The 15689-nt window shown below is 34.5% G+C and overlaps 4 protein-coding genes across 4 annotated transcripts; 3 read left to right on the forward strand and 1 right to left on the reverse strand.

Annotated features, from left to right (window-relative positions):
• Nucleotides 1-3119: 3119 nt before the first annotated feature.
• LOC18027726 (sigma factor binding protein 2, chloroplastic) lies at nt 3120-3974 on the forward strand. Its single transcript, XM_024148231.1, has one exon. It carries the CDS (start codon nt 3265-3267, stop codon nt 3685-3687), a length of 423 nt encoding a protein of 140 aa, XP_024003999.1. The 5' UTR covers nt 3120-3264; the 3' UTR covers nt 3688-3974.
• Nucleotides 3975-4749: 775 nt separating this feature from the next.
• Nucleotides 4750-7935, reverse strand: LOC18027727 (amino acid transporter AVT1A). Its single transcript, XM_006411322.2, has 11 exons — nt 7461-7935; nt 7043-7290; nt 6730-6944; nt 6570-6593; nt 6293-6473; nt 5991-6210; nt 5767-5902; nt 5478-5643; nt 5316-5359; nt 5131-5193; nt 4750-5006 (listed from the first exon to the last, which is right to left on the reverse strand). Exons 1-11 carry the CDS (start codon nt 7655-7657, stop codon nt 4914-4916), a joined length of 1587 nt encoding a protein of 528 aa, XP_006411385.1. The 5' UTR covers nt 7658-7935; the 3' UTR covers nt 4750-4913.
• A 1737-nt stretch (nt 7936-9672) lies between these two features.
• Nucleotides 9673-11404, forward strand: LOC18027728. The gene is made up of 4 exons (XM_006411323.2): nt 9673-9776; nt 9921-10059; nt 10395-10467; nt 11030-11404. Exons 1-4 carry the CDS (start codon nt 9755-9757, stop codon nt 11279-11281), a joined length of 486 nt encoding a protein of 161 aa, XP_006411386.1. The 5' UTR covers nt 9673-9754; the 3' UTR covers nt 11282-11404.
• Nucleotides 11405-11926: 522 nt separating this feature from the next.
• On the forward strand, nt 11927-15192 carry LOC18027729 (phosphatidylinositol 4-phosphate 5-kinase 5). The gene is made up of 8 exons (XM_006411324.2): nt 11927-13256; nt 13380-13547; nt 13643-13808; nt 13915-14031; nt 14123-14316; nt 14397-14527; nt 14624-14696; nt 14782-15192. The coding sequence occupies exons 1-8, from the start codon at nt 12076-12078 to the stop codon at nt 15068-15070; spliced, it is 2319 nt and encodes a 772-aa protein (XP_006411387.1). The 5' UTR covers nt 11927-12075; the 3' UTR covers nt 15071-15192.
• The last annotated feature ends 497 nt before the right edge of the window (nt 15193-15689 follow it).

Raw genomic sequence — 15689 nt, forward strand, 5'->3', positions numbered from 1 at the left:
TAATTTATGAATTATGAGATTGATATATCCCAACTATAAATATGAAAACGTTTTGCTTTCTTTTTGTGAAAATAGTGGTTTGAAATATTTTTTTTTGAAGTATCGTTTGACGTGGATACAATATAAAGTCTGACTATCCATAAAAAAAAAAAAAACAAATCTGACGTATTTGATGCAATGATGGGAAAATGATAATTCTTCCGTGATCGACGATATTTTTTCTAACTTTTATGGACATCGAGGTAAGTCGTATAGTTGGGTTTATCTTATTTGTCATTATCTAAAAGACTCTCAATGTTACTATGGCTCGGATAGCAGAATAAATGCTGAAAATTTGTATATAAAATGATCTGATTTTTTTAACCATTCACAAATTTTATACAGAACAAAAGATATTAATATAAAATTAAGAGATCTGTATGCAGATCTTTAATACAGAAAAATCAAAGAAAAATAATTTTTTCCAGAATTGCGGTAAAATAACAGCTGTTCACCCAGTTCTGCATGATCTTATTTATTTTTTTATTAATATTTTTTTGATCTGTTTAAAATGATATGATCTGGGCATCATTTAAAGCCTATGTACGGTCCCCGACTTCTCGTGAGTCGTGTGACTTGACTTCTATGAAAAATTTTTAAAGCTTCTATTAAAAACAAAGAAACCTAAACTAAACTAAACCGAACATATAGATATGGGAGAATTTTAAAAACCCTACAAACTTCTCTAAGCTTTTGACAACATTTTTTGATTAGTGAATTATATAGACAATATTTATACTCTTAAGAAAGCTGTTTAAAAATACACGTTGAAACCGTACATAGTCGTTTTGAAGAGAAATAAAGTATTAAAGGGCAACTATAATTAGGGTTTGCTTAAACTTATGGGAAGGGAGATTAGAGGGCCCGCACTAATATATATTAGACTGAGTTTAAGTCTTTAAGAGACCTTTTAATTAGGACTGACCACACAGCATACACCCCAGTGCTACCCTCCCTCTTCCCACTTGTCCACCTGGACCCCCTTAGCCTTCACTTCTGTCAATTATTTCCCGAACTACAAATTTTTCTGTTTTCTAATCATACGTTACTATTCGAGATTTACACTTTTACAATTTTGTTAAACAAAAAACGTTTGACAATCTACGCATATACACAATACACTACTGGTTTTACATATTGATTGATGTATAAAGTCTAGCAATTAACTTCTTTTGTTGGAGTCGACCAAAATAATATCGCAACAAAGATTAATTAAAAAACAATAATAGCTGATTAGAAATTGATATATTAACTCTAAATTTCATTTAATATATCTTTGACAAATTTTTTCTTCAAACAGTCAACTAAAATCACTAAACTAAATCACGATTTAGTTCTATAAAGCTCGATCACAGTCTAAATTAATATTCCATATATACTCAACAATTGAATCGACTCTAATTAAATTACTTTACATAGTACATACGTACGTAATACTAAATCAGTAGCTTGTATGCATATCAAACATAAGAAGAGCTATTCTCATTCTAGTTCTCTCGCTATAAATCTAAATTTCAACTAATATTTTCTGCGTGTATTTAATTTTTAGATGTAAGATATTTTTTGCAAGGTATGTATAGCATAATATGAAACATCTTCACGAATATCTTATAAACCCATTATTTTGCCAACCCGTGACATCTCATCATCTCGTTTGGATGGTCTTGTCATAATGTCATTCTTTCTTGTCCGAAGATTATTATCAATAAATGTTACTAGGTCAGTACACTCTAGAGGAAAATACGAATTATTAATTGATCAATTTTAAAGATGTAAATTGATGAGTTCAATTATTTCCTCTAATTGGCTATCAAACAATACATAATAGAGGAAACGAACGTAAACAAATGTTTAACATAGAGACCCTTGCAAAACATACTGGCCAAATACACTAAAAAGAGAGTTAGAAATTTACACAAAGATAAGTATCTATGGTTTGAATTTTTCGGTTAATTTTTTTTTTTTTTTTGGGCTTGGGATCAAATTTGGATTAATTCACAATGGTTCGTTAAATTTGTTTTTTTTTTCTTCTTCTTTTTCTTCTTTTTCTTCCATTTATGTGATTTGTCTTTGTGATGTTAATAAAAAATGATTTGTCTTTAGTTTCAGTTATAATTAAGCGGGTGACGTCACTATCGTCGGGTCAAGTGACGTCATGGCGTCTATGTGTCTACATCAGCGATACGTGGCGCTTCTAAGGATGTCCTGAATCCTGATGGCTAGCCGTCGGCGGCTTTCAGTTTAACTATATCCTCATTTTTTTCCATCACGCGCTTGAGTTGGCGCATGCACAACACGCCTGAAACTCTTAACAAAATAATCGTGTGAATAAATTTTAGTTTCTTTTTTTCATTTCTTAAGACTTTTTCTTAAAAAAAAAATTTTCCTCCTGTGACATTGGCTTGTATATTTTTGGGGAGCATTCATTATTTCCAATGTTGAAACAATTTTTTATCCACACATCGAGTTTTCGGTGAAAACCTACCCCTAACCAATTAGTTGAATTTTTTTTGTACTAAAATTAATGTCTAGATACTTTATTTCTAAATTTTTGTAATCATAACTATATGAAATGGGCCTTTACTTTTATTGATCAATTTAATAGATTTGAACCATCATTAAATATTTTAGGTGTTTATGTGGTGAATTGGTTATTTTTTTGGTGACATAGTATAACAAAGATGATAAATTTGATTACCAATCGTTTTGTTTATGCATTCAAATATATAGGTCATGCCAACAAAATATATTTGATATAATATTATGTAGTATAAATTATAAATAAAACATGAGTGTATAGTTTTAAAAAGAGAAGTGAAACCCCCACAATCCACTCTATGTCACTCTCCCGACCATTTATTTATAGTTTTTTTTTTCTTTCTCTGAGTCCATTGTCCAAACTCCAAACTACATTACACTCGAGTTTAGAAGTAATAAATGATATATATCACACTTGTTTAGAAGTAAGCTGAGGGAGGGTATTCTTTTGACTAAAAACGCGCGTGGATGAAACGCGCCGTCGACAAACAGCAGCCAGAGGACTTAAATGGGACTTGTCATTCAATTTTTGTTTGCATCCTTTTCCCATTAATTTCCACTCTCCTTCCTACAAGAACCTTGTAGTTATATATATATATTTACAAATTGGGGCTAAAAACAATAGAGAGCTCACATCTGGATTTTCATTTTTATTTAACGTTTGTTCTTCACAAAGAATCAAAGAAGATGGAGTCATCATCGACGTTGCTCACAAGCTTAAACCAGAGAAAATCATCTCCGACCAGGAAACCACCACAGAAGCAGAAGAGAAAGATGACGACGACGAACAAACCCATCAAAGTCCGATACATATCAAATCCGATGAGAGTGGAGACTTGCGCTTCTAAGTTTAGAGAGCTCGTTCAAGAACTCACCGGTCAAGACGCCGTTGATCTACCTCCGGAGCACAAAGCTTTCGCCGCCTCCGCAGATCTCCACCAGGAGGAGATGAATCATGCGCCGTTGGATGAAGGGATCCCTGAGTATTACTCACCGTTGGATCATGAGGATGTGTTCAACAATGCTCCTCAGATGTCGGCAGGTGTGTCAGGGTTCTTCTCGTCTGGCTTTTATAATGTGAATGCCTTAGGAAGCATTGGTTCTCTCTGAAAATCTTATATTTTTTTATTGAAAAAAAAATGTAACACCGACCAGAAGAAGAAGTCATTTTATAGTTTTAGGGTTCCGTCGAAACCTACATATCGGTATATTACATATGTAGTTCTGTTTTTTTCTTTGTTTGGGGTCGAATTATTTGCGTTTGTGAGTATATAAATCGTGTTCAGTTCGAGGGTTAAATCTTGCATTTGTTTGGTTGTTTAACAATTATCAAAACTTATCAGGCGGTCGATGTATGTGTTGTATATGTAATTACCTGAAGTAACATTTCTCCAAAACATTTGTTAAAGTAACATGCCAAAAAAAAAAAAAAGTAACATGTCGAATTTCAATTTGGTGGTAATAATTATGTACTCGGTTTGACATCCGTTGAGTAAGATGATCATAAATGAGGGAAAAAAAAATACATTTAAAGCTTTGCTTTTATGTTATGATGGACTTTAGTAGAACATTTGGATAGATGTATGATGTATACCTTTTTAATTTTGGATTTTGGAAGATTTTTTGGATGAACCCATCTCCATATAATAGAAGTATAGAACAATGCAATAATAATTTTTTAAAATTAATTAATAGAATAGTTTTTAATTGTTTAAATGCGGAATTTCAAACTAAAATTTTGATATTTTCAACCTCTGAATACATTACAGATTTTACAGTCATAGTAATCCAACATCAGGGTGAATTATTATAATTTATCGAACATCTGAGAAATTAGGAGTATGTAGAAATTATCTGGTGGTAAAAATTATATATCAGTTTAAGCAAAATATATACTTTTTCTACCAATTTGCAATCTAATGGAATCTGCTAATAACTTTGTTCCGCCAAAAATATTCAATTAGTTCATTTATCACTGCGTCATGCTGTTTAATTTTTTTTTTTCCTTTTTTGAGGTAAACATATTATGTTTTTCTTTTTTCTTTTTTCTTTTTGAGGTAAACACATTTTTTACTTCTTTTGCTATTTATGGTTTTATTTTATAGGAGTGCGCATTGTACCCCAATCTAAACAGGAGGATGCTTCAGAAAATTGAAGAATTCATAAGAAAGAAAAAAAAAAAGCAAACCTCAACTTTGAGGAAGCAAACACTTCACTAATTTATTAACTTTAAATTCCAAATTAATCTTGATCAAGATTTTATTAGGTTCAACAAAAAACACTCAACTCAAAGAAAACGAGAGAGACTATGTGGGCTTTGTCATGGAGTTTCTTCATTAATAGTTTCTAATGATCTTTGCAACCGAAGAATATGTCCCCAAGGCTCCACTTACCAACCCAATCGCCACTATTGTCGAACTCAGAATCATCTGTATCACACAACACAACACAACACAAGTCAGTGTTTATCTAAGAATCCAAATACAGAAACTCATCATCCCCAAATTACTTTTAATAAATTGTAAAGAGGCTAAAAATGCTCATTCTATATACCTGTGTTCTTGTAGCCTTGTTCCCCATTATCTTTATGAAGCACAAAGCTGGCATTACTATTGCCTGACAATTTATGTAAAAGACTTTTGAGTTTTGATCCAAGAATGTGTGTGTCGAGACTTGATAAGAATAATTTTCTTAGGATATTAAGGAAATAGGGAGAGGAGAGATAATGAAAAACTAACCACAAGTATACTGAGAAGAGATCCTATTAGAGCCATCACAAGACCTGTCGAAAGCAATAGCCAGTTTGCAACAAAGCAATTATGAGTCTTGAGACCATTAAGCAGCAAATCGATGAAACAAGACATTCAAGTTCTCGACCTTCCTAAGCTTAACATTCTTACCAAAAAATGGGATAAGGAAAGCAGAACAAACAGAAGAAGCGACGAGTGCTGTTCTTAAAAGAAGAAAGCACCATATGTTCTCTGAGATTCTTTCAGGTAATAGTTCTTCTATACTCCTTGCAAGTGGATTCATCAGGAGAGCGTATTTTGTAAACGGACTCACAACCTGAATATAGAAAAGATAAAACAGAACATGAGATAACCCATGATTCATCAGGAGTTTTAATGTAATATGGAAATTCCAAAGATGATGGAGATCAAAAAAAAAAAAACGGGTTTCTTTTCTAACCGTTGTCCATTGCGCCACTTTCGAAAAAAATAGGTTCTTTGGCATGTTTAGTGTAATCTGAGACAAGGTGGCTTCACCAAACATGAGATAACCCATGATTGCCACTCCTCCATATATCAAAACACATAAAATGAAACTGCAATGTAACCATACAAAATATAAACTTGAGAATTAGATCAACACATCAAAAGCTTATACTATAAGAGTGGATTGTTTTGTTTTACCATGTGATCACTGCTTTGTTGAATTTGGTTTTATCTGCCATAGATTGGTATATATTTGGGAACACAGAATGGCCTGAGTAGCAAAATCCGTAGATACCAATTGCAAATGGTATTCCATTCCATTTCACAGCATGACCAGTGTGATGAAACCCAATGCCACTCGTTGTCCCGAGGAAAAACGTGCTTACTGCTATCAAAACAGTTGCAATAACTCCACCAGCTGTGGAATCAAAGAAACTGATTCAAGATTCTTGACTAAAGAAACCAATAATATATATACAAAAAAAAGAAGTTGATTGTACCAGAGAGGTAGGAAATGATTCGAAGATCCTTCAACCAAACAGTTGGAAGAACGATGAGAGCAGTTAAGATTCCAAATAAATGTTTAGAGTCAAGACGCATCCCAAGCCAATCCAAGGATGTACCAGGGAAAAGCCCCGTAAGGTTATCCCCTTCCAATATGATGAACTCAACACAATATGACTACAAAAAAAGTGGACAAAGATTCGAGTAAGTTCACATTGTGCAGACAGAAACAAGCTTTTTGGTTAAATAGGGAACAAAAAGATCTTCACTTACATAGAGTTCCGTGTACAATAGCACCTACAAACACAAAACATTGCAGAAACCATAAGAAATTGTGATTTTTTATGGATGCAGCAGCTAATGAAAACAGAACAACAGATCCAAAGCGCTCAAACTAATCAAAAAGAAGATCAAATCTTTGAAAGTGACTTACACATATAAGAATACGACCATATTTCCCAAAAGCTGCTTCTCCGATATCAGGATAAGTGATAATGCCAGATTTGTTCTCGAAACAATCTTTCATTAAAGTAGCGGTGTAACAACATATAACCGCAAATAAGAGAAGAATCGCCATACTTGCCCAACCAGCTTCTTTCACTGTATAAGGAGTTGAGAGAAGCCCAACTCCAGCCATTACATTAATCGCTGCAACCAATACAGAGTTTTTTTTTTTTTAAATGTTACACATTTAGTCTTCTAAATTAATTAGGCCAAGAAATCCATAATCTTTTCTTGGTTGTTACCATTGAAAATGGTTTGAGTGAAGCTGCATCCGTAGCCTCCAATGGGCAATTCTTCAGCAAATGAACCTTTATGAGACCAAACTGATTGTGTAGCTGAGGCTTTGTCGGATTCTTCATTCCTCTCAGGGAGCAAAGGGGCTTTTGACTCAACATCTAGATTACTTCTGCTCTGTCTATAGAAACTCGGATTACTCCTGAGAGACCCGAAGATTGGTGATGCAGCAATCGTATACGAATCAGTCGTTTCCCTGATTGACACAAAGAAGAAACAATCAAAATCATAAAAGCTCTCTGTTCAATACAAAATCACCGAGAATGCCACAAATTATGAATCAGATGAGTATTGGTTCTAGAAGGGAAAAAAGTTGTTTTTTTTATACGAAAGATTCGAGCTTTACAGGGAAAATGTAAAAATTACCTAAAGCTTTGAGGCCATTGAACCTGGGAAATGAAAGTATCATCGTTGTCGTCGTCACCAGGAAGATCTGCGACATCGCTTTGATCAGTGCCACTATCGTTCTCGTACTTACTGCTATCTTCTAGATCTTCGTTCTCTTCGTCGTCTTCGAACGTAAACTCCGATTTTCCCTCCTTATCCTTATTCTTCTCCTCCATCTTTTTGGAACAAACCCTCCACTATAATCGATCTAGCGAGTATATCAGTAAAAAACCGTATAGGATAACAAAATCAATCAATCTCTCTGGTTGATTTTTTTTTTTTTTTTTTGTGACACAGAGTAATGGGTTCGAGAAGTTTGCAGAAGAGAGGGAGAGGTGGCGAAAAGACGAATAAGGAAACACTGAATTTCTCTGAGCACAATTGTCAGTTTTTTTTTCCTTTTCTTTTCTAAATTATTATTTTCCTTTTTCAAGGCTTCTTGTGATTTGATTGCTGTCTGTATCTCTCTTTGTTTGCGAGTTGCTTGCCTAATTATAGGGCGGGAAATGGTGACGTGGCGACAACAATGATGGAGATTTTAGAGAAAGAGTTCAGAGTTGAGAAGCAATGTTAAATTTTTTTAAGTCTTCTGATCGATGACAAGTGTTGGTCGCTCCCTAGGGATGTGTTACTATCGCTATGAACGATTACCAACACGCGTCTGTAAATCGCAGTTAACATACGCGTTTGTTAATTGCGTTTGGATTTCTTGAAGCCCCTTTAACGAATTTCTCTGTCTGGTGCGGAATCAGTTGCATACTCTCATAAGTATAAATTTTCTTATAGTATATTTAATGTATTAGTTGTACTTAATTTTATATCATGTAATAATATATTTTATCTTACTCAGTCTAGCTAGTATAGAATCATACTCAAATAAAAAAATTCATGCAATCGATTCATTTCGTTTTAATTTCCACAATATTTAAGCGACTTCAAGATTGAAATATCTGTTATGCGTTAAAAGTTCTAACACTCTTGCCAATTACATTAAGATCTACTAGTTTACTAGAGAAAATTGATTTGGTGACTTGAGTTTTGTTTTTTTTTTTTACTTATATCCGGTTTTCTACAATGTTCGAATTCAATGTCGAAAACAAATCAGATATCATAGAAATAATTAGTACTTACTTAAAACTCATTCGTTATTCTGAATCTTAATGTCTCAAAAGAGTCCACATTAAGAAAAAAATAAATAAAAATTTGAGTGACGCGATGTCGACGAGGATATGGGGTGTAATTCGGTAATCGTTGTCAGTGAACATAGAAATACGTTATCTCTATGTGTTGACATGTGATTTTCTCCAAGTGTCAAAGCTTCATATGGTCGTTTCATTTTAATAATTTATCCTTTTTACGCAAATATATCTTATTTTGGTTTATAATTAATCTCCATTGTGTGCATATGAACAGAGAGACTTTCATTAATTTAAGAAAGATCTGCATGCCTCTTCCACCTTCATATTTTCTTGCAAAACTGAAGAATCTCTTAGAGCACGTTCAATGGGGACGCTTAAAATGGATTCTGAGATATTTTAAAAAAAAAATAAATGTAAATAATTAATTGAAGTGAGAATCGACGCTTGTTCTAGCGTTTTAAGATGCGATGCTTGTAAACAAGTGTCAAATAATTAGAAGATCATAAGTGTGAAATCAAAACATTTTCTCTCTCTCACGACCAAAACATTTTTTCCATTTCCTGAACCAAAATAGTTTTTCTTTCTTTTAATTTTAGATTTATTATTAAATATTGTTTAAGCATTGAAGATCTAGCATTGAACATGCTCTTATATGTACTTGTATGTCACCTTAATTTTTTAATGGGTTAAAAAGAAAACAAATAATGGAACATTAAAGTTTCACTCACTATATAGTATGTACTAGACTACTACAATTTAACTTTCAAAATTCATTTCGACGCCATATTTTCTTTTATCTGTAGCGAGGGTTGTATCTTAAAATACAGTGGTCAATTAATTACGAGATATAAAAGATACAGTGAGTTAGCTAATATTCAAATGAGAAATGAAAGTATTATATAGAAAGCGAAATTAAATCTAACTTTTTTTTCTCCCGATCCTTATGTTCATATGTCACGCTTCCGATACGTGGCTTATCGATCAGGAAATGCCAAGATACTGAGCCCACCTCACAAGTCACAAGTCACAAGTCACAAGTCACAAGTCACGTCTCCAACATTTGGTTTCTCAATATTATCCTTCAAATTTGTTACAATATGAAAAGAAAAGAAAGAAAGAAGAAGTTATTACAAAATGGGTCAAGCACTCAATACCGGTTCGTCCTTTCTCTTAATTTCTCTCCCAATGCCACAAGTCTTTTTAATTTTTTCATATATATGTTATATCTCCCATCAACGAAACATAGTGTATTTTATGTTCGTGTGTTATTTGGTGTTACTCGATTAATAATGGAGCGTAGCAAAAGGGAATGGAGAGGTGAATGGGAAAGACTTGGAAGCTATGGCAGAAAATTGCTACCGTAAACGCCTTGAAGAAAAAAACGATGATCAAGAATGGTCTTTCGGCGACTTCTACTGCATTGTGGCTGAAGCTGTCCAGTAATTTTATCTCCTTTCTTATTTCATTGTTCTCTTTTTACTTATTAATGTAATTAGTTTGGCTATCGAATTTTTTCGGCTTAGAGAAATTATTTTAACTCAATTGGTTTTTTCCCCCGGAATTTAATTATGAACCCCATAGGATTCAAGAACAATTAGTTTCTCCCATTTCTTTTAAGGATTCTTTCCTCTGAAACATGAGTTTTAAGTACAATGCTATATAAAATATAAAAATCACAATGGATCGAGCCAAATAGTCGGCATCAGAATATTATGACTGTGCTATGAATCGTATGATATTTACATGTGATGTAAATAATATTTGGTGTTGACAGAGAAATTAATAAAAGACTTGGTGGTACCCAACTTAAGGTGCCAAGTGTTGAGAAATTACGAGGAGCTTATGAGGTAAAGTCTTCCAAATTCTATTTCGTTATATAGCTTTTTTATTGACTTAAATTATGGTATCTTGGGTCCATAGTTGAAGCAAGAACACGAATTTTGATCATAAACTGGTAAAAGCAAAGCAGCGAAGAGCACAAAATTTTCGATTTGCAAACATTTCACATGAAATACCATCCATATTTTTTACCTGAAAAAAAAAGAAAAAGTATATCATTCATATGATCATTTCATCTCTAATAAAATAACAGTGATTATATATTTAGAGAAATACATAACTACAATAATATTTTTTTTATATATGTAATAGATGACTCAATTCAATGATGTAAATCACAATAGATAATTTGATTTCATAAGCTATGTATTATTGCATGTCATGTATATTTACCCAAATAAATACTGACAAAATAATGTACTCAAAAATAAAGTTGCGAAAAATTGTATAAAAATTAGGTAACTTTATATTGCTCTCGATACAATTAAATTTGGTTTCAATTCTGAGACTTGAAAGTTTTTCCCCGGAAAAAATGGTATAATCATCGTCTCGTATACTTGAATCACGCAGAGACACAATCTCGGTGAGGGGAAGAAGCTCTCGAAGGATGAGTTTCAAAAGCTTCTTCAGGAGGTTTTGATCGGAGCTGGGTTCACCGGCGTTGGAGGAGTAAAAGAGTTTCTACTCTTCATCTTCGGAGTTCCTGCATTCGCCGTTTTCCTCAAGAATCGCATAGCTCCGACCTCCATGCCCAATGACTTGTTCATCCCCGCCGTCACCTCCGCCACCGTCTTCCTCCTCGCCAAGCTCAACAAGATATGAATCTATTTGTTTGATCTTTTCGAGCTTTGTTTGTTTTCAAAATTTGTACTGGGGATAGATTATTCGTGTCTGTGAAATTGAAATACATGGAGAAAAAGGATAAATGAGAGCTGAAAGTTTCATCCTTCGAATTCGTTTGCTATATTCATGAAATGAACCTAAGTTGTTCGACAAAATGCGTCAATGACTTTGAAATTTGAATTAACTCTTTCAAATTGGAGAATTTATTCGTCTAAAATTGTGGTCCACCTTAAAAATATTCTTCATGTTTTATGTTTCTAAGAACGATGTCTATGTCTCTGTATGCGAGAGAAGCAAGTAGATGCTAAATATAGATAATTTGAGGGTCTTGCTTGTTTCTCTGAATTTCAAGGCTTTCATTGGTTTGAGAATATGAACGAGTCCTTCTTTGCATCATGACAAAATTAGTTTGCAAAACTGATAAGAAAAGATGAATTCTCGGAGACATTTTTTCCCTTTTGACTCTTTTTTTGGCCATTCGTTTTCCTCTCTTTTTCTTTGTTTGGTTTGCAACATGGTCCATAGCAACATTCAATCCATTAATGCTGCAATCTAAAAAGAAAAAGTAAGATCTTTGCCATCTACTAAAATTACATTGAGATCACAGAGGCAAACGAAAATGACCAGTGACGCATATATTTGTTGATTTCTTGGGTATTTGTACATCTTTAAGATTGTTATCTAGATAAGAACATGCATGTTTTATGAGGGCATGTTTCTAGATGCTAATAACACACAGTTTTCTTAGATAGAATTTTTCTTAGTTTAATACAATGAGCAAGGAACAAAGCTATGTTCTCAAGGCCTGGGAGGTGACCGTACGAAAGACCCAACAAGCCAAGAAGCGGGCAAATAGCGTTTTCGGAACAGTATCTGTAGCTCCACATACAGATAACGACACAACAACTGATGAAAATGACGATGAGACTAGCACAAACAGGAGCAGCTTAGAGGAAATTTACCACGCTGAGAGAGTACTTCCTAATGGGGACTACTACACAGGGCAATGGTATGATAGCTTTCCTCACGGGCATGGAAAATACCTCTGGACAGATGGCTGCATGTACATTGGTGAGTGGTACAATGGGAAAACCATGGGGAATGGAAAGTTCGGGTGGCCATCTGGTGCCACATACGAAGGAGAGTTTAAAAGTGGTTACATGGATGGTATTGGCACATACACGGGTCCGAGTGGAGATGCTTATAAAGGTCAGTGGGTGATGAACCTGAAGCATGGACATGGCGTCAAGAGCTTTGCAAATGGAGATGCTTATGATGGTGAATGGAGGAGAGGTTTGCAAGAAGGTCAAGGAAAGTATCAATGGGCCGATGGCTGTCATTACACTGGTGAATGGAAGAATGGTACGATCTATGGCAGAGGGAGTTTTGTATGGACAAATGGCAATAGGTATGACGGGTTTTGGGATGAAGGGTTCCCTAGAGGGAATGGGACATTTAAGTGGGATGATGGAAGTTTCTATGTTGGTAATTGGTCGAAAGACCCAGAGGAAATGAATGGCACCTATTATCCATCAGGAAATGAAGGAAATCTTGAATGGGATCCTAAAGATTTGTTCAATAATCTGAGTGAGTACAAGATCTGCAGCGGAGAGAGGGTTCCTATGCTGCCTTCACAGAAGAAGCTATCTGTTTGGAACTCTTCCAAGCGTATAGAGAAGCCTAGGAGGATGTCAGTTGACGGGAGGGTAAGTGTGGGTGTAGATAGAGCGTTTGAGAAGATGAATATGTGGGGGAACGAAATCGGTGAAGGAGGCACTGATATGAGGAAGGAATTGGATGCAGAGTTGATGAGATTGGACGGTGAAGGCATTCAGAGCCTAAAGTCGAGCCCTGTGCCTATGAAACTGCCAAAGGCAGGGAGGAAGCAAGGGGAGACTATATCTAAAGGTCATCGCAATTACGAGCTTATGCTTAATCTACAGCTAGGAATCAGGTAAATATGAGAGAGACTATGCGTCCTGAGCTGTAGAATCTAATTTTTGTTGGTATGTATATATATGCACATGGAGCAATGCTTGTGTTTTTGGAGTTATGTTTAGTGATTTTGTTTCCACAGGCATTCTGTCGGAAGACAAGCTCCGGTGGCATCTCTTGATCTTAAGCCTTCAGCTTTTGATCCAAAAGATAAGATATGGAGGAGGTTTCCGCGCGAAGGAACCAAGTACACACCTCCACATCAATCTACTGAATTCAAATGGAAAGATTATTGCCCACTAGTTTTCAGGTTAGACCCAAAAAGCCCTCTACTTTTTTCAAATTATTTACTAATTCTGTATTGCTTACCCTTTAACATGTTTTGCTTTTAATATATTTGTCCAGGAGCTTGAGGAAGCTATTCAAAGTAGACCCAGCTGATTATATGTTATCAATCTGTGGGAATGATGCCCTTCGAGAACTATCATCCCCTGGTAAAAGTGGGAGCTTTTTTTACTTAACAAACGATGATCGTTACATGATAAAAACAATGAAAAAGTCAGAAACAAAAGTGAGTTTTTTTTTCAACTTACCGGTTAGAAAGTGTTTGCTTGCAATTGCCGAGTATTCAGATTGCATATACGTAAAAAGATTTATTTCTGATCTTCTTGGTGTAGGTGCTTCTGAGGATGCTTGCAGCATATTACAACCATGTTCGAGCATTTGAGAACTCTTTGGTAATCAGATTCTTTGGTCTACACTGTGTGAAATTGAATGGACCAACCCAAAAGAAGGTAGATCTACAAAACATCCACACTTAATATGGCATGGCTTTTGAAATGACTGGTTTGGTTTCATATCTCTCTTTGTATACAAATAATGCAGGTACGGTTCGTCATAATGGGTAATCTTTTTTGTTCCAAGTACTCTGTTCACAGACGCTTTGATCTGAAAGGATCTTCTCTTGGCCGAACAACCGACAAACCTGAATCAGAAATCGATTCAAACACGATCTTGAAAGACCTCGATCTGAATTTCATTTTCAGATTGCAGAAAGCATGGTACCAAGAATTCATCAGGTAAAAACCTTTATGTTTTTACTCTTCCATAGTACGTTTGTGTTTGTTTCATTTCTCATTGCTCATTGATTACATCACAGACAAATCGATAAAGACTGCGAGTTTCTAGAACAAGAGAGAATCATGGATTACAGTCTTCTAGTTGGGATCCACTTTAGAGAAGCTTCAGTAGCTGGAGACCTGATTCCTCCTGGAGCTCGAACACCTATTGGTTCGCTTTTGTCAAATCAGATAACTTTTTTTCCAACCACCAGAAAAAAATGTATCATTCATAAAAGCAAAAAGATTACTGTTTTCTTTTCTACAGGTGATTCCGAAGAAGAAACAGGCCACCGTCTTTCTAGAGCAGAGGTTGATGAGCTTCTATCAGATCCATCAAGGTAACACAACACAAGAGAACAATACTAACATTTTCAAACTCAACACAGGAACATATGGGTTTTATATATGGTTGTGTTGTTGCAGGTGGGCTAGTATCAGACTGGGAACCAACATGCCAGCACGAGCAGAGAGAACAATGAGAAAAAGTGACTGTGAGTTACAGCTTGTGGGAGAGCCTACAGGAGAGTTCTACGAAGTGGTGATGATATTTGGCATTATTGATATTCTTCAGGATTATGATATCAGCAAAAAGCTTGAACACGCTTACAAGAGCATACAGTATGATCCTTCCTCTATATCTGCGGTTGATCCAAGACAATACTCTAGGCGTTTCCGTGACTTTATCTTCAAGGTCTTCACAGATGACAATTGAGAGAGTGTTTTTATTATTTTTATGCTTTTTTAGGTTTCTTGTATCCCAAGAAATATGGATATATATAATTTATATCGGCTTTGCGACCTTGCAGGTATGAAGTCCTTTTTTTTAAAGTAATTTATATGACTCATATTTTGTTTATTAATTTCAATTTATAGATTTTTCTGATTTTGTATTAAACTTTGTAATCAGTTGAAAGCCATAGCAATGAATATTCGTTTTCGTTTCTTTTCTTGTATACTGTTATGTAACCTTTCATTATATGAAAAACATAATTTTTTTTGTTTGGAAATTCTTAGTAGATAAATTGTTTTGAATGTTTGTGGTTGTAGAATAGTTTTGATATTTGCTATAGCCTATTAGTGAGGTTAATGTAAGATAAACTGTTAAAACAGATAAATAAAACAAGTTACATACAGTGATACAATAACAGAAAAAGAATAAGTTATCAATTTTTTTGTTTTGGTCAAAATAAGTTATCATTTTAACAGGTGAAATAAATTGTTTTTTTTTAAGAAAACATTTTTTTTTGTTACACAAAAAAGGGTGGTGGTTTACATTTAGAATTCCAAACGTGACTGATACTATTTCTTCATTTGGTAACAGTCTAACAGAG

The sequence above is a fragment of the Eutrema salsugineum genome, unplaced genomic scaffold (assembly GCF_000478725.1).
Source record: "Eutrema salsugineum unplaced genomic scaffold, Eutsalg1_0 scaffold_10, whole genome shotgun sequence".
NCBI lineage: Eukaryota > Viridiplantae > Streptophyta > Magnoliopsida > Brassicales > Brassicaceae > Eutrema > Eutrema salsugineum.

Coding starts and splice junctions, on each gene's coding strand:
- LOC18027729 (XM_006411324.2), top strand. CDS start 12,076: ATGAGCAAGGAACAAAGCTATGTTCTCAAGGCCTGGGAGGTGACCGTA. Junction 13,548..13,642: donor TATTGCCCACTAGTTTTCAG/GTTAGACCCAAA, acceptor ATATTTGTCCAG/GAGCTTGAGGAAGCTATTCA. Junction 13,809..13,914: donor TGAAAAAGTCAGAAACAAAA/GTGAGTTTTTTT, acceptor TTCTTGGTGTAG/GTGCTTCTGAGGATGCTTGC.
- LOC18027727 (XM_006411322.2), bottom strand. CDS start 7,657: ATGGAGGAGAAGAATAAGGATAAGGAGGGAAAATCGGAGTTTACGTTC. Junction 5,903..5,990: donor AACAAAGCAGTGATCACATG/GTAAAACAAAAC, acceptor GTTACATTGCAG/TTTCATTTTATGTGTTTTGA. Junction 5,007..5,130: donor ACAAGGCTACAAGAACACAG/GTATATAGAATG, acceptor TGTGTGATACAG/ATGATTCTGAGTTCGACAAT.
- LOC18027726 (XM_024148231.1), top strand. CDS start 3,265: ATGGAGTCATCATCGACGTTGCTCACAAGCTTAAACCAGAGAAAATCA.
- LOC18027728 (XM_006411323.2), top strand. CDS start 9,755: ATGGGTCAAGCACTCAATACCG. Junction 9,777..9,920: donor GGGTCAAGCACTCAATACCG/GTTCGTCCTTTC, acceptor AATGGAGCGTAG/CAAAAGGGAATGGAGAGGTG. Junction 10,060..10,394: donor ATTGTGGCTGAAGCTGTCCA/GTAATTTTATCT, acceptor TGGTGTTGACAG/AGAAATTAATAAAAGACTTG.